The sequence below is a fragment of the Festucalex cinctus genome, chromosome 10, assembly GCF_051991245.1.
Source record: "Festucalex cinctus isolate MCC-2025b chromosome 10, RoL_Fcin_1.0, whole genome shotgun sequence".
NCBI classification, from domain to species: domain Eukaryota; kingdom Metazoa; phylum Chordata; class Actinopteri; order Syngnathiformes; family Syngnathidae; genus Festucalex; species Festucalex cinctus.
This window is the reverse complement of record NC_135420.1, coordinates 11,117,035-11,140,498: the sequence shown is the minus strand read 5'-3', so window position 1 is coordinate 11,140,498 and position 23,464 is coordinate 11,117,035. Positions and strand designations below refer to the sequence as shown.

General features: G+C 38.4%; 1 protein-coding gene across 1 annotated transcript in view; it reads left to right on the top strand.

The window, feature by feature from the left end:
- Positions 1-17,959, top strand: part of nek7 (NIMA-related kinase 7) — an 80,989-nt gene extending 63,030 nt beyond the window's left edge. Inside the window, exons 8-10 of the mRNA XM_077534063.1 lie at positions 6,738-6,832; positions 12,187-12,300; positions 15,494-17,959. Of these exons, the coding sequence (XP_077390189.1) occupies positions 6,738-6,832; positions 12,187-12,300; positions 15,494-15,604 (320 nt within the window). The 3' untranslated portion in view covers positions 15,605-17,959. The remainder of the gene's footprint in view (positions 1-6,737; positions 6,833-12,186; positions 12,301-15,493) is intronic.
- Positions 17,960-23,464: the final 5,505 nt, after the last annotated feature.

Here is a 23,464-nt window from a genome sequence, read left to right as displayed (position 1 = left end):
AAATTAAGCTATTTGGATGTCATCTTACAAAAATAGCTGCATAATATACATGCTTATTAACATTAGTATCAAAAAAAGTCTATGTTCATAAATTAATCATTTACACATATTTTCGTGTGCCAGAAGCCCTCCCAGCTGCATATTTTCAGCTGTAATTTGTAATTGCTTTTATCACATCACTCCTGTTACTAGTAGGCTATGAGTCGTTAGTACTCAATCTTATATAAAATAATTAGCAATGAAGAAAATGACAACTCAAATTACACAGGAGGAAGTGTGCAGGGGGCTTTTCCTTTCACCAGATGTCATTGGCTTTTTCTGTCACAGCCAATGGCATTTTTAAAGTTGCAGAAACGTTTCTTGTCATTCTTTCATAGTCTTCTTCTTGCTATGTCCATCGAACACACCTGAGGTGTGCAGTGTGGGGATTCAAAAGAGGAAAAAGTGAAGCCAGGGCATAGTGACAGACTGAAAATGGGGCTAAAAAAATGGAGGTGCAGATAGCCAAGAAACTGTGAGAAAGAAGGGCAGAATGTGTCCGGTGCTGGAAAAAAATCAGACTGTTTGACAGTTAAAAAAAACGGACAAAAAAAAAGAAGAAAGCAAGCATAGCAAAAAGAAAAAGGCATGGCAGGAAAAATAGCAATGGAAATGAAGAATGAGTAGGAGGAGCTACAGTATATATTTGTGCATGTTTGCACAGTGGTGTCCCAATGTGGCTCTATAATAAGCCCAGTCACCGCACTGAACAGTAGAAGCGATGGTGGTCTAGCCATTGAGTCTGTCAGCTAAGAAGCTTTAAAACTAACAGCCAACAGTCTCCTTTTTCATCTCATGCACACTCGCCTAGACGACTTCCAGCGACACAAATTGTTACTTTCTTATACTCGTGTGTATTGATGTAACATATATATCTGTCCACAGCCATAGCAGCATATAGAGTGCGGAACACATTTATTAAATCACCACCCTGTGTAAAATTTATGCCAGAGCTGCCCTAAATTAACTCATTCACTCCCAGCCATTTTCACTGAAGTACCTCCCATGTCTCCCCGCTGTTTGACTGGATTTTGACTGATTTTGCAAGACCCACAGAATATTGTGTTCTATTGTTATAAAAACATGGAACCTATATTTCTATCTGTTCCCGTTTTGCAGCAATTAGTATTAGAATATAGCTAAGTTACATCATTATTCACAAATCTGTTTAGAATTATGGGGAAATCAACTTGTTTTCAACATGGCCCTGGTTGATCTCTTATACTCTGCTGGCCGTGTTGCACTTACTACCATTGCTTCCCCTGTTATCTGCAGTTAAGTGGCTGCATCAAAGCTTTCTGTATGCTCGAGCAGTGTAAAAAAAAAAAAAAGCGAATACATTAGGGCTGTCAAAGTAAAAGCGTTAATAGATTAATTAATCACAGAAAATTGTCACATTAACCACGTATTAACGCAGATTAATCGCACTATTTTTTGGACCGCACTTGAACCTTGAACATAACCGCGGATGGTTACATTGAAGGCTGCATAGGTCAGTAATTAGGTCAATGCACGGTAGGGGTGTTAAAAAAAAAATCGATTCGGCGATATATCGCGATACTACATCGCGCGATTCTCGAATCGATTCAATAATAGGCAAAATCGATTTTTTTTTTTTTTTTTTTTTAGGATTCACACCTTAAGCATGGAAGAATGTTATATGAACGGAACATTAAGCCTTAATATTTTATTTTAATGCTGTTTAAACATGAAACAGATTACAACCTCTATAAGACTGAAATTTCAGATAAATAAATAATACATTTTCATATAAATCTTACACTCAACAAGCTTACTGATTAGTATTTTCTAAATTTGAATGAAAAAAAATCGCAACAATCGACTTATACATTCGTATCGGGATTAATCGGTATCGAATCGAATCGTGACCTGTGAATCGTGATACGAATCGAATCGTCAGGTACGAGGCAATTCACACCCCTAATGCACGGCATTTCCTATGCCTGTTGTTCCAAATGAGCGGGGTGACTCCAGTTAGTGTGCTCAGTGGTAAATATTGCTTTCAAAAACACACGACGGGACTTTAGATAAAACAAAAGTCATTTGCATTTAATTAATTAATAATTGCTGAATTGCACCCAGTTGATATGATGCTGTTATGTTTTGAGCAATACATGCATGCATGCAATTGTGTACATGCATTTAATCAATGTTCGCAAATGACATTCTCTTAAGAAAATGCATTAATGTCAAAATATTACAGTATTTTGTATTTTATATTACGCAAGTAATTTTGCTGATTAATCGTGATTAATCAAAATTAAAAAGTGTGATTAATTAGATTAAAAATGTTAATAGTTTGACAGCACTAGTATAAATAAGTTTTTGAGACACTTAAAACATTTAAAATAGAACATATTTATACGTTTTGTGGAGCAAATGAGTTTACAGTAATGATAATTACAAAGTCATTATTTATGCTTATGTAATAGGTAATACTGTACACCAATATGTACAAGCGCTTGACCGAAATGGTATTTTTAATGCTAAAATGGTGAAGCACACCATTGTCCCTTGATTGAGATGTCAACTCGGAGAAACCCTTTGATCCAACTCGTATTTGGGGATTAAAAAGATGAATTCGTTATGACATTACTCATCCCTATTCAGAAACATCATGTGAGAATGAAATGGTCCACATTAAAAGCTTAGTGATGATGATCTGTTTATGATAGCTGGTCCAATAAATTTGTTAAGCACTGTAGATGCAACATTATGTGTGGAAAGAGCTGCACACAAGGATAACTGAAAATTTTGCAGGGTTTGTGGCTTGGGCCAGTAAAGTGACAGACAGAAAAGAACAAAAGAAAGATGGAAACCAGAAAACAGTCACTAAAAGAACAAAACTTAAGCCAGAAATATGTAGTATAACATACCTGTAATTAACACCTTTAATGAGGGTGGTGTTAACTATGTGAACTGTGCGATGAGAAAATACAGAGAAAGGAGAACACAAGCTGGAACATCTGGGGAGACTGATGAGATAAATCTGATGACATATATTTCTAGAAATACAAGCATATTCTTAAATAGCCAGCAGCAAAGTTAGTGCCAAAATTATAGGACATATAGGAAAATTGTGACGATAACAGGCTCCACATTGGCTGCTATGAAACCTGAGAATGTTAAAATCTGTCAAAACCGCTAGGAAATAGTGACAACAACTAGTCAATAAATGACTGAATGGTTTAGGTCCTGAATACTTTAAAAAAAATGAAATACTAATTGAATATAAACCCAGTAGGGCTCTGAAGCCTGTAGGCCCAGAGTTCAAAGAAAACGTGGTGGAGCACCACTTGGTTGTTATGCTGCTTGCAAATGCAATAAGCTGCCAACAAAAATGATCAGCCCCAATGATTTTAAATCCAAGTTAAAAAATTTAAAAAGTATGCTTTAACTCTGTAAATCTTTTTAAGTGTACTTTAAAAGTACATTGTTTCCTTGTGTATGAAATGCTCTGTATACTGTACGGTAAATTAAAAAAAAAATAACAATCTGAAGGAGTCAAATGGCCTCTTCATAAAACCTTTTTCGGCTGGAAATTTTGTACAAGTGTAGAAAAAAAAGTTGACTGTTATGTTAATTTGAGTGGACAAAGAAGTACACAAAAGTAACAATCGATTGCATTCATTAACGGTGCACATCCACACATTTATGCGTCAAACGTGCATACAAATGTGTGATTCATGAATATTTTGCAGTTGATTGATCGACTAATTAATTTTTTTCTATGCATGTTTTGTTTACTGTATTCCCCACTTTAAGATCAGATTTAATTGAAAAGGAATGCCTCCATTATTGACATAATAAAAATAGGCAAAGGATTGAGAAACTTATGGGTGTTTAGGGGCCATCTCTCGCAAACCTTTTAAACCTCTGCACAATGGCTGTGGTCTATCAAACACATACCCTTTTTTAGGGAAAATGGGGAGGGGCTATGCAATTTAGGGCACCAGAGTCATGTGCTGTCATTTACAATGAATTCTGATTCGTCAACATATGCACAGTGATGTGAAGAAAATGGGCCGGTACGCTCGTGTGATTTGCGTATACGCTTAACTTGTGTGCAGAGTAAAAACATTCTTACGTATTTATTAGTGAATCAGGCCCAATATGTATTCTGGTGCACAAGTCTTAAGGCACTATGGAAATTCCTTCTTTAACACCACTAGTTTGAGGTCCTATGACAGTATGTTCCACTGTATCCCATGAGTGAAGAAAGAGAGTAAATGTATACAAAATGTGAATAAAACTCCAATTCAAATTTCACACCTCTGCTGGTTGCTAACCACCTACCAAATGTTAAAAGGGTGTCTATATAACAGTATGTTCGTTAAACAGTGTCAGGTTTTACCTGTTTTACATTCTATTAAACACGACACAAAAAGGAGAGAAGACACTCAGTTCAGGGCTCGCGAGGAGAGAGGAGAGGAACTGACTGTTACAATTCACCTCTGCACTCTCTGAAGATTCCTCTCCTCACCCTATCTTTAGTTTTCCACGCCCTTTCCACGTCCCTAGTTATATGGGTGTTCCAACCCTAAAAATGCAAATGCAAGGCGTAAGAGTAATTCACATCTCACCTTCTACATATCTTAAATTGTTTTATGAAAAATACAATATTGTCCAAGTCACTGGTAAAAATAGAAAACAATCCCAACATGACTTTCAATTTATTTAGATGAATAACTAATGTGCCCTTAATTTAGCATGCTGAAGCAGCCTCAACCCAGAGCGGTTTTCTTTGTATGCAACTATTAGCATAAGAGAGGCTGATTCTTTTTAATCAGCTAATAATGAATGTTATGGGAGCTTGTTCTGACTGTATCATGAGACCACACACAAGTGCGCACACGCTAGAAAACCAGCCTGATGACCAATTAGAGCCCCCTGTTTATTCCTCACTCTTCAACTTAGCTTCCTCACCGCCTCCTTTGCACAGGTTTTTTTTTTTTTTTTTTTTTTTTTTTTTAATGACAGGTAACACTTCATTATTCATTTTTAAAGAAGTGTTTTCTCAGCCTAATTATACCTTCTCCAAAATTTCATTTCATTTCAGCTCCCATTACCAAGTGGCTGAAGACATTAGTGAATAATGTACTATATGCAGTTTTATTTTATTGAATGCTGTACTAAATAAATTTACAGTAGCCAGTTAATGCACAGTGACTTTTGTGTACTTTTAAGTAAGACTCACAAGCTTTTTAGAACCAAAATTTCGTTACTCAGTCTTCATGCAAGGGCAGTGTTTTGTTTGAGCACAGTTTTCTGACAAAGAAAATGTGCTTTGCACAATTATTTTCTGTACTTGACTGTTCCACCAGTATAAGTGCACTTCACTTACCCCTTCTTCATTTAGTAATAACTTTGACGACCTTTTGTTAGACAAGTCTGATGCATTTCATACTTTTGACATCACCCCACCATCCAACTCTACTCATTTTCTCATTTCATTTTCTCGACATTCTTTAATAAACACTGTCGCATTGTACCATTTAGCTCCTAATATCAGACTGTCTTTACTAAAATTCCATGCTCTAATACCATGGATTCTTCTTCCAAATGAAGCACATTGAGTTAACAGCTTCTGGACACCTTTGTGAGAACAAAGCATTTCTCTGAATTTTAACAAAACTGCACTATAATGCACCCTAAATGCTGTGTTAATCAAATTATTGAAACTACCCCATGAGAGCAGGTTTTCAGCCTGCTCTCTAAACAATTTTGTACAAAAGTGGTGCACTGTATTTAATAGACAGTTTGTTTTATTTTGGGACTATAAAAAATAAATTATTACACAATTTATGGAAATATTTAATATCATGTACTGTTCAAGACAAAATGCAGATTCTCTCAATTCCTCCAACTTTCCACTTAAGTTTGCTTTGAGTGTGTGGAATGAGTACATGTTAGTAAAATGCCCAACCTTATGTGATTACTGTAATGTAAAACTGCTGCTGGATGCTTGGTTGACTTTTACATGGGAAATTCCAGCAAACAGAAAGCAAATTCAACAAGCAGCCTTTCAAATTCAACTAAGAATGCAGCAAATCTATAAAGCAAGCTGCAGTGTCTTCCAGACGTTGATGTAAAGCTGTGGTTCCTGTTGGAGTCCAGTTGGGTGAAGGACTGATTCTCTGGAAAGCTGCCAGTCGCCATGGTAGTTTGGGATTCTTGAGTTTCCAAACCAGAACCAGAAACGGGCCTGCTTTTAAGGCTCCATCAGTGCTCCTGGGGCGTCTTCAATAGCTGCTGTTTCAGATCATTACCAAGCCCACTAATCAAAACTGATTTATGCATATTTCGTGTCTGCTGTGCATGCATATACAACTTTGTCGTGCTTAAACAATAGCATGCACTTTATGGCCGTGCGTGGTTATATGCAACCTTTAAATATCATCTTACTTGAGCTGACTAATAATTAATAGGGGCAATATACTTTAATGACACCCTGTAGTTTGCCTTACTTGCACTCTTACTAAAATTCCTTGAGCGTTCCAACATCTGAACTTGTCACGGTTGAAAAGACAGCTTAATTCCTTGTCCGCCTTCCTTTACTGTGTGCGCGTACGTCACAAGGTTTATAAACTGTGGTAAGCAATGCGAATGGTAATAATCACTGTTCCTCCTGTTCTCTTTTTCCACTTCATCTCTCTGTGTCCCATTCCCTCATCTAGTGGGTACTCCATACTACATGTCACCGGAGAGGATACATGAAAACGGATACAACTTCAAATCGGACATCTGGTCGCTAGGATGCCTGCTGTACGAGGTAAAGTACAGCCAAATATGCAAACCCAGCCTGTTTCCACTAGGCTATGGTAGGATTCTATACACAGTAATGAAGAGTCACTACATTGAGGAAAATAATCTTGGACCAGCGTCATCATGCAAAAACATATGGATCTGGCCATGCTTCGATTGGGTACATGCACGGACACAAATGTTTGCAACTTTGGTTCTGTATCTGAGGTGACATCTGGCTATTGGATACTGTATGTAAAAATAATTACATAATAAAGGGTGAGAAATAACTAGACCTTCTCCAAAATGAAATGGGGGGAAAAAAAGGTTTAAGAAAGACATGATGATGAAAAGTGAATTTGGCAGAGAATGAAAGGAAAATGAAGTTAAGTGTGGCTTGAGAAGTCAGTACTATAGCAGAGACAATTCCATCCACTCGGTCAAGGTAGGCCATGCAAGAAACCTGTGGAGATACAGATTCCGCTTCTGAATAGTTACCCAAAACCCTGCACACCACACACAACATACATAATATGCCATTTGAAGAACAGACCCTCGCTGTCCAAACTGCTTGGGCCCATCGTGCATCCACAATGTGTGGAAACTGTCTCTCTTCTTTTCCTCGCTACTCTGTTCTCCTCCCCTCTGTTCCATTCCCTCTGCGTGCCTCCCTTTTCTTCACTTAACCTTCAGGCATAAAGAATTCACAGAGACATCCAAGCATGATCCCATTGGTACGCATTGATTTCACTCAGAACATGGCAGGAGCTGAAGATTGTGGTGGTTTGTGCGTGTTTGTGAGCATGCTCATATGTGCAACAGAACAGCTCCATTTGAAAGCATCTATGCTTTTTCCCTTATTTCCACCGTTCTTGTGCCTGTGGGTTGGGTGAAGTCCGAAGGGTCTGTCAATACCTGGTCATTGTATGAGCGTCTGTCTTCATCTTCCATTCTGTTTGATCCCTTTCTCCATGTGTCCAACCTCATTACGTCCTTTGACCCTGCCATGTGGCCCTCAGCCAAATCTCTCCTCTGTGGTAAGAGGAGTCATAGGGGTTGTCTCCCAGGGTGACAGGGAAGCTAAGGGCGGAGTTTGCTCAACACCAGTTGATGAAAACTACCAACTCCCAACATTCACTACCCATTTCACTGGGAAAAATAGCACATTTTTGCATTGGTATATCGTAGGGGTGTCAAAATTAGTGCGTTAATCTTGAGTCAATTTAAAGTTCCTTTTAACGCCACAATGTTTTTTAACATGAGATTAATGACTGTTCCACAAATATATGCATCAATATTAAATTTATTACTGCTAAATTTTGGTGTGGATGTGTCTGCTGTGTTGCAACTGGTTGGAATGGGCTCTTTGCACAAATCCACTACTTGCTGAACTCAATATCACTCCTTTATTTCCTGTCTTTCATGAGTGTCTTTTTGACTTTTATTTTGTTTTTACTTTCTGTATTTTGTATTTGACCTTTTTTATTGTTTTATTTTATTGTGATCAGTTTTACCCGTGAAGCACTTTATGACTGACCATTTTGTCTGTGAAAGGTGCTATATGAATAAAAAATTACATTCTTACTTTAATTCGTGGACAAGATGATTAATCCACGTGTGCCTGACCCACAGTAACCATGACGACAATGGGCTGACACACCTGGATTAATCAGTTTTTCCAATCATGAAAGACAGGAAACAAAGAAGTGGTGTTAAGACCAGGAAGTAGTTGAGTTGTGCAAAGAGCCCATTCCAACCAGTTGCAACACAGCAGACACATCCACACCAAAATTTAGCAGTAATAAATTTAATATTGATGCATATATTTGTGGAGACTGAGATCAAGTTGTATTTTACAATTTTAAAAGTGTGCAGAACTTAACAAGTTACTTCATGTTAAATATAAAAAGAAAAATGCAGTGAGCTGTCGCCACCGTCTTACAAATGCAATTATGCAATCTAGTGGCAGAAAAAATGACCAACACAAATCAATATCACACTTGTTTTTTTGTTTTTTTTGTTTTTTGCCGTACAGTACAACTTTTTCATTTTAACTCAATTTTATGAATTGTGATGAACTTACTGAATCACTGACTAAAAGATGCAGCCATATTTCTATTAGATTAACATTTTTTCCCACTTTTATGCTAAGAGTATGACAACTTAGAATTTATTTGTTTATCATGTTGACGTCCCACCGGTGGCAAAGATTATCAGGGTTATCTTAAAAAAATAAAATAAAATTACTATGCCGATATTCTTCAAATGGTTCAGGAACAGCTTCAAACTTACTTCGGGTACACCTTTTTTAGGCGTTTTCGGCAAAATTGCCCAAATGATAATGGGTTAACTATTGAAGTCATGCATTTAATTTCGATGAACAATTTTAGTCGCTTGACACCCCTAGTATATACTCAGACAGTATTTAGTTATTTTATTTTTATTTTTTTTTAGCTTTTGCCCATACACTTTTTTATAGTGTAACCTAAAATTATTTAATCACTTTTTGCAGTAGATTTTTTTCCCCAATTATAGTACAGCCTTATAGTAGAGAAGAAAAGTAAAATGTAATTATTTCTCTTCACCGATATGCCAAACAGATACATTTTAGAAAGTCCTCCTCAGTGGAACACCATACAGATTGTGGTACGTCGAATTAACCATGCAGTCTACCCCTACCGTTTCCTTTCTCATTAAATGTGTCAAAGTTGAGGAATCATGACTCCATTGGGAGTAGGTGTATTTTTAATGACTGTCCTCAGACACTCTGACTTTGTTCCTTGATGAATATGTCATCATAAAGAAACATGAAGGACCAAAGTGAACATAAAAAAAGTCATTCTTTACTTGGACAGAATGCGTGTGCGCATGCACACATGTGAGAGAGTGGGACCGGATCTGGATGTACACACACTTAGTTGATGTTATTTGAAGATAGGATGTTGACCAGCGTTAATGTGAACAGCCCTGACTGGAGAAGCTTGAAATCTGCTACTGCCGCTTAAAGAAGCAGAATTAAGTTAATTAAACTCGAATGATATTACGATAACTTTTGTAGGTTCAGGATAAGACCTGCTGAAGAAAAGGCCGACTGTTTCTCTTTGTGTGTCTGCGTGTTCTGCAACCGACGACTCGCACCCCTTTAGACAGCAGGCATGCGTCCGCATTGAATCTTTCTCGAATATCAATGAACCATGCACTCTTCCGCTCGCTCGCTCTCTTTCTCGCGCACACACACCCACACACGCACACCGGGGCCTCAGAGGTCAGACAGTGAGTCAATCATCTAACCCGTTGCAATGACACAGTAAAAAAACGAGTATGCGTTTGTGTGGCATGCATCTTTATGCGTGTGCGCGCGAGCGCGGGGGGCCAGCAGCTGTCAGGGGCTAGAAGCAGCAGACACTAATGAAGCAGATGAATAGTGCAAAAACTCCCAAATAAAAACAGGACAGTTGACATTTTTCATCTGTCAAAAGTAGAAGATGCATGAAAATACGTTGGGGTCTTGTTTAACCCCTTGCCTCCTGGTATCTGCTGGCAGATCCCCCTCTAGCCCCCACTCCACCACTACCACATCCTCCCGTGTGCCTGTTTCAGTCTCCCTCTCTTTTTGTCTTACTTTCTTTGAAGTGTATATTTTTGGTAAACACTCACCAGCCCTCACAAACATGCACTCTGTTATACTGAATCATAAGACAGACACTGAGAGAGTGAAAATGGTCTTTTGCATGTCATTAAATGAACTTTTACAGCGAGTAGTCAACATGTTTAGTGCAACGAATCGATAAGATCCTCTGAAAGACAAAGTTTTTCTCTCCACCTTTGACATCTACGTTCTGCATTTTTGTAGCTTTTTACAGTAATTGCGAGTGATTAGGCGAAGTGAAACTGGAAACTATGTTTGACATTTAATACAAATGTCTCGCACCTCACTGGACGGATGGCATTTTAGGTTGCAATGAATTGATTAAATACTGTACTCGTTTAATGGCTAGTAATTTAGTGTTATTTTAATTGTAAGGTTGATATGTATAATTGAGGTCATTCCTGAAGAGTTAATAATTAGACAAGGGAGTGCAAGGCTCCAGAGTGCCCCTAAATGGTGGCATTTCTTAGAATTTGAGAGAGGGCGAGTGGATTTTATTTTTCATTTGCACAAGTACGACCATAATACATTGGGCACAATGTATTTATCAATGGTTAACCTATTAGGCCTGATACAGCATATATTCAACTTTATGAAAGCACTTTTCTCCCTGCAGTAATGCAAATATTGAAAAAAAAAAAAAAAAGTTAATGGCATCATTTTCCATTATAAGGAATGCCCTAGACATTCTTTACCTATTTACACATAGCAGTAAAAGTCTCCTTCTCCTGGCTGCTCCCTTTACCATCCACATCTGTTTCTCCCCCTCTGTGCTTGTGTGCATCTGGGCTCCAGAGTATGTATTTTTTTTCATTGCTCCGACAAAGTCTGGTGTCCCTGTAGCTCACCTCATGACTCTTTTTTTCCTCTCCACTCTTTGTTTCAGCTCAAACTCTTCAACAGATTAGGCCAACTAATTAAAAAGAAAATTTCTATTTGAATTTTGTTGGTTTTATTTTGTCTAAGAGTGTCCAGCTATTTGTCTCCCTAACGTCCCTACTATTAAAGCCTAAATTTCAAGGTGCATTTAAGTTATAATCTGTGTAGTATAAATCAGAGGTTATGGTAGCACACTTATACATTGCCCAATACTATATAATGGAAAGCTCCAGCAGTTGAATGCCTACAAGCAATTGCATCCATCCATAAAAGCAACCAGTCTACTGTGCATTGCCACAACTAACCTTACTCGCCGTGCCAAAAAGACTTCCCACTCTCCACTACGCCCACCTATCCCCAACATACTTTATGCTTTAAGAGTCATAAAATTGCCCCACATTAAACTAGGCATGGCTGCTAAAAATGCTTTTTTATTTATTTATTTATTTTTTTATTTTTTATAAATATCAAATTAATCAACTGATTAATCAATTATTAAAATCATCATTAGTTGCAACCCTAATTTTGTGTGTTAAAGCAAATTTGGTTCAAGGGAACGTATTGAGTAATAGACTACAGGAAAAGAAAATACAGTGCAGGTCAACCTCTGGCTAGCAGTTGTCACGACTAGCGATATCTGCTTTAACTGGAAATGTGCAAATAGAACATTTCCAGTTAAAGCGGATGTGTTTCAAAGGAAGTCAGAGGCTTACGATGAGTACATTTGTGGTTGTAATACAATTTTAAGTCACCTCTTGGACCCAATCCTAGTTAGACCACTTTGGCGCATACCGAGCTGTGAATTTTTGAGTACCATTTCACCCCAAGTGTTTTCTCATGTCTGCATATTTCAGATGGCAGCCCTACAGAGTCCATTCTATGGAGATAAGATGAACCTCTACTCCCTCTGTAAGAAGATAGAGCAGTGCGACTACCCTCCTCTTCCATCAGATCATTACTCAGAGGAAGTAAGTAATGTCACACATCACTTGCAGTTAATACTGTGTGATAGGTTTGTATCTGCTCAAATATTTATACTGATTCTGGATTTGTGAAAACCTATGCATGGATCTTGACATGTTCAGTGAAACAACACTTGAAGCAACAATAACTAGTTTTTCCTTTTTCTATGCCAGGTCACGGATTTTGAATTGTATTGGCTTTTTTTTTTTTACATCTGAAATTCATCGAAAGTGCATAGTATATTTCCCTGTAATATCATTACTCTATGATCAAAAGACCATGATTTTAACCGTATGAAAATGACATCAAAAGCATCTGTCTGTGCAACAGACTAGAGTGAAACAAAATGAGCGTGAGTGTCAAGTTTCCCTAACTAAATGTTAAATTATCTACCGTAATTCAGCAAAGCCTGTTTGGTGCACGAACATGTAATGCAGTCAGGCTGCGGTTAACGATGGCATGGTAGCTGATTGCTTGTGACGTGGGTGTGTGTATGTTTGTGAATATGCTGCATTTTGCATCTGTGTGCTGGTTATGCTATTTTCTTTATAGTGAAGAGTACAAATGAGATCTGTACAGTGGCCCTGATGTCCAAAACACAACAAATAACTAAACACAGCACAGTTATTTTTGTCTTTTTTGATTTGCTGTTGTATTCACACTCTAAAAACAGTGACTGAAACACTAATCGGGTTACTTTGGCCCAACTTCCTGTTTTGTTTTGTTTTTTTGTACAAAACAACCCAACTTTTTTGGGGGTAGGGTGCATTGTACAAGACAACCCAAATATTTGCGTTGCTTTATGCAAAACAATTAACTCATTTGCTCCCAACCATTTTCACAGAATGTTTTACTGGATTTTGACTGATTTTGCAAAGCCCACAGAATATTGTGTTCTATTGCTATAAAAACATGGAACGATCAAAAGAAAGATTAAAACCTCTTCTTTCATCAGGAAAAGAATGTATATTTCTATCTGTTTCAGTTTTGCAGCAATTAGCATTAGAATATAGCTAAGTTTAATCAATTTTCACAAATCTATTTAGAATTGTGAGTAATTGAGCTTTTTTTCAACATCGCCCTGGTTGATTTTCTTTGCTCTTCTGCCGCCTGCTGGCCGTTTCTGTAATAACTACCATTTCTGCAACCGTTCTTTGCAGTTGAGAGGCTGCACCAAAGCCTTCTGTATGCTGTAGCATAAACTAAAAACAGACAACGTATAAATACGTCTTTGGGACACTTAAAACATTAAGAAAAAAACGTATTTATAAGTTATTGGGAGCAAATGAGTTAAGATCGTTGGATCAGATTGATCCAATTAGTGTATCTGTCCCATTTTGTCTCAATTTTGGTTATTTTTTGACCAACTGTTTTTAGAGTGAATTTTTTTCGCCATCCATCCATCCATCCTTTCCAAACCGCTTGTTTTTGTGTTTTGTAATTTGCAGTTGTAGGTTTTGTTTTTCTTTTTTGTAATTTGCTGTTGTTTAGTTATTAGTTTGTTTCTTCAGTTAGTTATTTTTTTTATATGTTGTTTATTTTTGTTCATTTTAGTTTTTTTTTTTTTTCATTTGCTTTTGTTTAGTTGATTTTTTCATTTACTTTTTTGTATTTGTTTTTTTTTTTTTAAATATGTTGTATTTGTTTTATTATATTTTTTGTGTGTGTGTGTGGTTTTTTTTATTCGCTGTTTTTACTTATTAGTTGGGTTTTGCACTTAAGGGCCACATGTATCTGTCATTTTATGTCTTTGACTGACCGCTTTGCTTCACTTAACTTTGTAAGCAGCAGGAAACCACAAGCCTGCCTCTTAGGAAGGCTTTAAAAAAATAAAACAAAATCCCCCCATTAGCGCAAATAGCATACTGTATTTCGCTTTCTCTTTGCAGTCTATTAAAAGCCTCCTGAATGTAGCACAACCTTAAAATCTTTAATACATGTATGTATTGATGCTTTTTAATTGAATAAATATTTTAAAACACATAGACATGAAAACGGGCCTCGACGGTAAAAGCTGCTGGCCATTACGTGCATTTAAATGACCACATCTCCACTTTGCTGCCCGTGTGTCAGCATACACAAGTCCACAGTGGGTAGTTAGAAGTTTCTGCACTAACTCCTGCAGAGTGCTTTTCATTACACTTTGGTGTTTACTTCATTAGGTTGACAAAGGCTAATTGCACGGCGTTTCATGTCTTTGCACGTGTTTTTTTTTATTATGTGCATGAGCCGTCGCACAAGCGCGTATTTGTTACAGTAGCTCCTTCTCTGCACACCCACCGCTCTGAGCTGGAGCGTGCCCCACATGTCACCCCCATCCCGCAGATAGGGAGACAAAGCGATAGAGTGAGCGAATGATGGAGCGCGAGACAGGCTGATGGAGAGATGGAGATGAGGGGGGGTGCCTACAGCGCCTGTCTGGATGTAAACAATGCTCCTGAAGGATCGGCAGCAAACTGTCAGCTGCTCATCTTTGTTGTGTCATTTAACCATCTCCGTCTATGCTTCCACCCCCCTCCGCGCCCCCGCCTCCCTTCACCAGCACTCGCTCCCCCTCCACCCGCCACCTGACACTTTCCACCGCTTCCCCCCCACCCCACTCGCCATGCAAAGAAGCGCATGAATATTTTACATATCTGCATCTTTTTTTAAACCCCACCCAAATCTCCATTCGGCGGTGCTAATTCTCAGACTATCTGAATTTACATCTCCGGCACCCACATATGCACACAGTGGCTGACGAGAACTCGTCCGAGCCACTGCCGTGCAACAGCAGCCGTGAAGTTGGCAGACAGTTACCATAGCGACCTCACATAGATGTTTTTTTTTTTCCCTTTCCTCTGCATCCTTTATTCTCTTCTTTTTTTAATGATGGTGGAGGCTGTTCCGCCTGCGAGCCTGTCTATCTATCTGCTCCAATCAGCCGCTTCGCTTGGCTTCGTGTGTGAGCGCTGGCAATGAAGTGGCAGCAGTGTGTGTCTGTGTGTAAAATTCTGCCAACCAGCTCAGTCCAGTTACCTGTTGCCTTGTTGCTACCATAATGGAAAGAGCTCGTTGTCTTTTGGATGTGGTTCACTTTCTTTTCAGGAGCTGTTAAAATCTGGGAGAAAAAAAAAAATCAATTAAAATGGCATCATTAATCATCATTAATGCCATTTTTTTTCTTTCCTTCCCAAACCAACCACCACGTGTCATCAGCTGAGGAATTTGGTAGATATGTGCATCAACCCCGACCCGGAGAAGAGGCCGGACATCGCCTACGTGTACGGCATCGCCAAACACATGCAGAACCTGACGCAGGGCAGCTAAGCCCGGAACTATAGCTTGTAGAACACATCCCTCCTCCATTTCCATGCTGGACGTGTACACATCTATCTGCTTCTATGCAATTACTTAGTCCAGAGCTCATTGTGATAAGCGGGACAGCATTTATAACATGGTTTTTGGAGGATGTAAACGTGACTGGCAGCCTAAATCCCTCCTGTGCAAGGTAAACATCATGCTGAAATGAGACCCCCCCCCACCCCCTCAAATCTGTCTATTGTAAATCACTGTTCATATTGTAGCTTTTTTTTTTTTTTTTTTTTTTTTTTATGAAGGGCCCCAAATGGTTTACAAGCAAGAGTTCAATTCTAGGTTACAGAATTTCATAACCAATGTGTAAAATATAACAGTAATTGTAAAGTGAAAGTAAATATTTGACTTGAGAGGATTATGAAAAAGGATCCCACAGTTGAGATGTAAGAAGGTTTGGATGGAAGTGTTGCACTTTTTACAGTGTACTGCAGGCTTGGACAGGGTGGTAATGCACAGTACAGTATTTGGAAAGTAAGTTGGGTTCAGAGGGCGAACTAGTGATGTGCGGGTGGGAGAACATGGGCAAATGTCTACACAACACTTTGAATGTTTGTCACTTTGACACTTTTAAGAGTCAGCCTCACTTTTGACAGCCTTGAAGGAGTAGTGGAAAATATAACCAAAGAAAAACAGTTTACCAAAGTATTATTTCTTGGTTTGACTTTGGGAGCAGCAGTAATGACAATATGCAAACCTGCTTATTACCCGCCAGGAAGGTTGTCTACGTTGCTTAAACAGTTTGATGGACATTGTTGAGGAAGTTTGCCTTGTGCAGGAACAGAGATCTCTGGAAGAGACAGATGTTTGCCTTGTATGTATGTTGTCCATTCAATGTACATCTCATGGCAAGATGATGAGCTTATATGCACAATATTTTGTTTAAAATGTCGCCCTTTCAGCAGATTTAGCTTCTGTCTGTCTGTGTCACTGTGCAAACCCCAAACAATCCTGATGAAACACTCCTCAAACATGGCGGTTATGCTGCACTGAAAACATTATCTTGCAAGCATATTATTAAAAGCAGTGATGTGGTTAGAGAATCTTATTTTATTTGAAACAACCTATTTGTAGGTTCTTCCCTAAATGGAATTTATTACTTTTTGTCCAATTACCTGCAAAGTCCTAGTGAGAACCGACTGTACATTGTGAATTGTAGTGTAACATTTACGTGTCGTCTGTTCACGTAGCAAAGTTGCCAATTGTAATCATGTTTAAGAGGCGCTTTTACATGAAATAGGTTTACAACAGTGTGATGTACATGTCTAGCACTGGCTTATACATCATATTGTTACTGCATGGTAAGACTTGAGCATGATCAGAAAGCCCATTTTCTTTATTGGATTAGTTGCAAGTACTACAATATTTAAATGATCACCATTCAAAGCCCAGACAGACATTTACTATCTTATGAGTAACATAATATTTTTGGTTGCAATCATACTTCATTCACAGCTCGTTGCTCTCCTACCACAGTAAAATATGTTCAATGTCAGTGATGATCTCAATGAATGTTTTCACCCAATGCTGTTGCACTAAATCTTTAGTATTTTTTTGTAATTGCAAGTGAGTTCTTCATACGAAGAAGTGAGTAGAAGTCTGTCAAAAACCACAAGCAAAACACCGTACTTGTTTTCCTAAATCCTTTAAAACACAAAAACACCTCAATGCAAACATTACTGAAACTTTTTTTTTTTTTTTTTGCTTATTACGTTTACACTGGCAGCACCAGAGCGCCAATATCACTTACAACCTCCAGAAGAGATTAATAAATGTTTTTGAAGTCAGAAATATATTATAATTGACATGATTTTTTTTCTTCTTATCTCCAAAGTGAAATGTCTCACTTTTCATTTTTGTTGGCCTTTAAATGGGTAATTTTGAGCATGAACTATGCTGCGTTCGCTCGGTTCGCATTGCTTGAAGTTGGGCGTGCGCATTGACTATTATGTTTTGTTTGTGCACAAACAATGAGATCTAGGTCGTTTGTAAGTCCTCACAAGGGGCTTGTTAAACATACATAGTACTGGGGATTATGGCGGTTCTTATTAGGGTGAAATCCTTCTTCGCACAAAGTATCACAGGGTTCTACTGTGCCCCATTATTTTACCTTGACTCGGTTACATTTTCCAAAGGCCATCTTATGTAAGTTGTTTCATTGGAGAGTGGAGGGGTTTTCCCAGAAGTAAAATAATAGGCTCTACTGGCGTTATTTATGGTTCGGCTAGTGGTTGTTTTGGTTTCATCTCGTGTTAAAGAGCCCCACCAATGCCATGTATTTTAGCTTAATGCAATAAAGCTCTAACATTTCTCCTGACTATTTGTGAGTGTGTACTTTTGACATTGACGCACGTGCACACACGCACACACACGCACCAGGTTTATAATAATTTGGGAATTTTCATGATACATAGTTTTTATTTCTTTTGCCCTTTTTTTAAATTCAGTTTTAATTAGTTTTTAGAACAACTTTGTTAGTTGTTTTTTTTTTCCAAAATGCTTTATAATTTTTTGCTTAGTTTTAATTTGACTTTTTGCAAATATATAGAGTCACGTATCGTGCAATACAATAAAGCAAACTACAATTCTCAAATGAGAAATATTTAAATAAATGCATTTAAAATTAACCCTGAAAGCTCATGTACAGTATGATATTGACAAAGATGAAAATGAAGGACAGATTCACTGTAATTAGCTTGATAATTTTGTTAGTTTTGTTAACTATTGTAACCTTGACACATACATGCCATGCCCAAACAAATTTTTACCTTTGCCTGTAAGTATTCCTTTATTTCCATTTCTTATCTTTCTTTTTTGTGTTTTTTTTTTCTTATTTCACTCCAAACCTAATTTCAGAGACAAAACCATCAGTTGGACACACTGGAGTTAGCTTGTCATTGTCTAGTCATTACATTGCTTTCTGTCTGTTGCATTCGATGCCAGGCGAATCAGTCCAAGAAAATGTGTGCTGGAACTGAGGACTGCAGATAATTGGCACAAGCAAGTTCAACAGAGGTAAGTTAACGTTGCGAAAATGAGAAATAATTTCTCTTGTATTTGTTTATTTAAATTTAAAGAAAGGTCATGAAGTTCTAGTGAAACCACTCTCCTGGCTGTATCTACGTAAATTTTCATATCATTTAATGGCACAGACTATAGTTTTACTTTTTAATTTTTGACATATCTAAACCAAGACTATAATTGCAACTTTAATCTCCTTAGCTGCTGATTGGTTTTGTTCATTTTTGAACCAGCCACAACTGATGGTAAAATGGACATTGTTCACAAACCTTTAGTGTAATAAATCCAGCTGCCTGGCTGCAATTATTATATTGTACAAGAAACCCTTTCCAGATATACTTTATTTCATTACTTGTAGGGGTGCACCGATCACAATTTGTTGGCTGATCACCGATCTTTACAATAGCCTGACCTGCCGATCCCGATTCCCCCCCTCATAACCAAGAGCATACACTTTAAATGTTCCTTTTTTTTATTGGAAAACACTGAGCAATGCCTATCAAACAAGGTAAAACATGTTTCAACACATTAAGTAGTTATCTCATATATAAATAAAATAAAAATAATAATAAAATAAAAGTTGTGCAGTAGGTTACACTGAAGACCTGTTTTGAGAGTTAAAAAAAAAAAAAAAAAAAGTGCACGGCGGTAGCAGTAAAGTGTCTTTCCTGATTATTATTTCCTTGTAGTGCAAAACGAATAAATGTCTAAATGCAGATGTGTCACAATCTCGATATAAAATATCCATCCAAAAATATCTTGCACCAACTTATAGGATCAAAATCTCCTAAAGTAAAGCATTCTATAAAAATAAAATAAAAATTGTGTCTATCCACTGCGTAGTAAGACTCAACATCGACTTTAATTAAGCTTACGTCAGAAGTCCAGATATCTGTTGTAAAGCTGAGTGTCTTTGCATCGGCTCCAAGCAGGCTGTGAGTGTGGCTCCAAACTTGTTTAAAACAACTCCGGTAATGCAACTTCTAAAAAGTATTTTCGCCTTGGCAAATCATATCGTGGGCTCAAGTGCTGCATCAGGTTTCTGAAGCCCCAGTCCTCCACAACCGAAAAAGGCTGATCATCTAATGCCATGAACTCCATTATTTTTCTCGTGGTAGCTTTGCTCCTTTCGCTGCTCATCAGAGGCAACAGCGGTCCATTCTCTGGATCCTTGTTCACGCTAGCTTTAGCTAAGTTAGCCTTAGCTTGGTTGCTAACTTCAAACGCCGCATACTCAGCAGTGTAGTGGGTCCTTAAATGGCGAATGAGGTTTGTTGTATTGAATGCCTTGCGTGCAGTCCCACCACGACTTATTTCGACATTGCACGAATTACAAATTGCGATCCTGTGCTCGTTTACTTTTACCTTGAAATACTGTCAAACTGTCAACATACTGCTACCGCTGTTTGTACTGTGCGGTGCGCATTTGAACACGTGACCTAGCGAGCGGGTGTATGTCTCAGCAGAAGAGGGCAATGGCTGACTTTTTTAGACTTACGCAAGAGAGATGTGATCAGTGGACAAGATCGAATTTATTTTGAGTGATCGATCGATCGCCGATCGCCCAAAATTAAGGAAATCGCGATCGGTGCACCCCTAATTACTTGTTCATTCGTGCCCTCAACTTGTTCCGATGCCCTCCAGTGGCCAAAAACCATTTGATCCAAGTTAAAGATACTTGGAACACGTTTCCATCAGAGAGGAAATTGTCTTTTATGTTAATCCCATTGAGTTGCTTGTGAAGCATAAAAACCCTCTTAAATGATGAAAAGTAGAAAAGGGCAGGAGTTGCCATATGAAAACATCCCTGTCAGCTCCCTGTGTACTAGCCTTAAGGTGAAGTATGTCGACATGCTTCCACTCATCTCCAGAGGTAATGTTTGCTTAAAAGGCATGTAGACATCTGCTCACTTCATTTCAAACTCTGAGTTCAATCCCGAATGAGCAGACGCACTAAATCTTGGAGTTAGGAGTTTGATCATGTGTGCTTGCGTGGAGGCCTCCAGGATAGTGTGACTCTAAAGTTAATGTCAAACCAGCTTGCTCTGGGATACAGCTACGACACAATGTTACAAGGCATGGATGTGAGACGCCAAACAGGCAATTATTTTACTGCTTCCTCGCCTCCTTTCTCTGACTCCTTCTAGCTCGTGTGCGGTTTGCCATGCACTTACACCATAGGGAGCTACATTTGATGAAGGCCCAGGAAAAGACTTTTTCTTTTAGCGCGCTATACTTTTTGTGAGTCTAATGTAAAAAAGAAAAACAATTTGACATTTACTCCAGAAGCAAACTTTCTCATTGGAGCTATTCTGCTAATTTCTGTTGTGTTCTTGTTGTGTTTGAGGTCATTAGCAAAGTGGTTATGATGCCTTGCTTCCCCTGAGTAACAACACCACACCCTCACGCCAGTCTCCAGGTCCTCCGAATCCCTGTTGGCAAGCGGAGCGGCGAGGTGGTCACTGGGTCTTTCGCCATAATGAACTCCACAGGGACTGTTGTTCAGTTTCATTGTGGCAAAAATTGCTCCCATGGAGCCCTGAACACAGTAAAAACAAACAGACGTAAATATCTGGAATTAATACACGTGGTTAGCTTGCCCAGCTTCTTTAGGCCCGCCCCCATTTACTCCTCTGCTTCAAAGTATAGACACATTAATATGTTAAGCTGTCTTGCTGTGATTTTTTTTTTTTAAAGGTTGACCAGTATTAGGTTGGTATCCAAACACTTCATCTCTTATCCGTGCAGCCCTAAGTCCATCTTGTGGTGAAAAATCTTCACTGCACTTTCTTCATCTGCTTAGCTTTCATTGTTTAAAATAATGTAAATTATATAAAGATATGTAAATGAGCATACTTTTACATATGCAATTTTAAGTGCCACGACATTTATTTATTTTTTTTTTTGGGGGGGGGTACTTTAGGGGTGTAGAATTTTGCAAATTTGAAAATTATTACTGATACAATAATCATCAGTTTGCAATTCGTCAGCTATTTTTTTTTCTTATGTGTTTATTTCGGACATTTGTAAAATAAAGTACACTGATGAGAAAAGACAAAAACGGGCAATTCACACAAAACAAAACATCGAATGAAAGCACCAAAAGAGAAAGGAAAACGGTCAGCCCAATCTTTTGTAATAACCTCATTATACATACAGCTACATGTTTGAAAAGGAGTAGTAAGTATAAACTTTTAAATTATTGCACCTTTAATCTCCACTGAATAAATCGAAAGTTCTTTATCAAACTCGTTACCATAATATAGTGTACACATTACAGGCAGTACAAATTCCTATATGCTAAGCATATTTATCAATATTTTGTTATGTATCGTATACTTTTAGACATTACTATGGGATACTTAATTATTATTAATAAGGATTGATAGCCAATGTTAAAATTGTATCAACAGAGCAGAAAGGCCTCATAAATGTGTGAGTTCACAGCTTGAGAACAATACAAGACAAAAAGGCCTTCGCTCAAACTTAAAATAGGGTTTGAGTTTAAATATCTCTGTGGTAATTCATAAGCATAATTTATGTGTCTGTATATATGTAGATGTAAGAGTTAAAAAAAAATGTAGTTGGATAATCTCTCAGCTCATCATTTGTCCCAGGTGATGCTCAAATGTTCTGAGAGCGGAAAAAAATAGGACCGTTCCAAAGGACATTGACTTGATTTCCCACCGAACCCCCTCCACTCCCCTTCCTGTTTGTTTGTTTTGTTTTTAGAAGTCTGGAATATCAATACTTGAGTGCACATTTGTAATAGCTTGTGGCGCATCCTTGACTATGGCAGCCTGAGCTTCAAACATATTAGTTTGCTGGGAGAGGAGAATCACCAGGGACAGTCTCCAAACACAGCCGGGAACAGCAGCGCAGTCCTGTTCATCATTTGAAAGCTGCTGTTGTTTGAACTTATAAAACTTTAAACAGGTTAAACTCATATTTAGAATGAAACATGCTCGGTTTTCGGGTTACGATATTTGTCAGGATCGTCTCTCCGGGGAAAAGTGCATAAAGGAAAGGCTGTCCTTGCAGTCATTTTTCAGTCACTTGCTACAACCCCAGCAGGCTACCTGGCGTCATGGTCGCCCGATACACAAACATATGTGAAGGCGCACACGTACTAAACACCGTACCTAATAAGCATGTGTATGCGCACAAACGCAGGCGTAATGACTGACTTCTGCTCTGCATGTCCTTAATCTGCAACCACCAGGCCGGCACGGGGGGGAGCAAGCTAAAGTACAAGGAGCCTGCAGTGAGCTCAGCCAATATAAAAAGCTAAGTGGCTCACTAAAGCAGTCAGGCACTCTTAAAAGCCGCACACTCTTCCTCCCTTGTCTGTTGGGCAGCCCTACAGGAGGTTTGTAAAATCCCGCCTGGCAAAACGAAACTGGGAAGCATCACTTCAGCCTTCCGGAATGGCCAGTTTCACAAACTGTTAAGTGCTGGACACAAATGTTGTCTTCAATGTGTTCAAAGGAAATCTGAACCCAAGACTGAGGCTTTACAGTGGACTGGGGGGGCTGCAATGTGGACACACACACGGTCACACTTGACTCCTTGTTTTACATTCCGACATATGTCTTTTTACTATTTACCCCCAGGCTACAGTTGTGCCAATTTAACAAGATGAGAAAATGTCCCATTTACTGGACTCCAAGTGTTTATTTACTATGTAATGTGGAACATTCGGAAATATGGAGACATGTTCACTTTTATAACAGGTGATTTTAAATCAGTGGCGTCGAAAATGCAGCCTGGGGGCTATTTGCGGCCCTCCGTCTA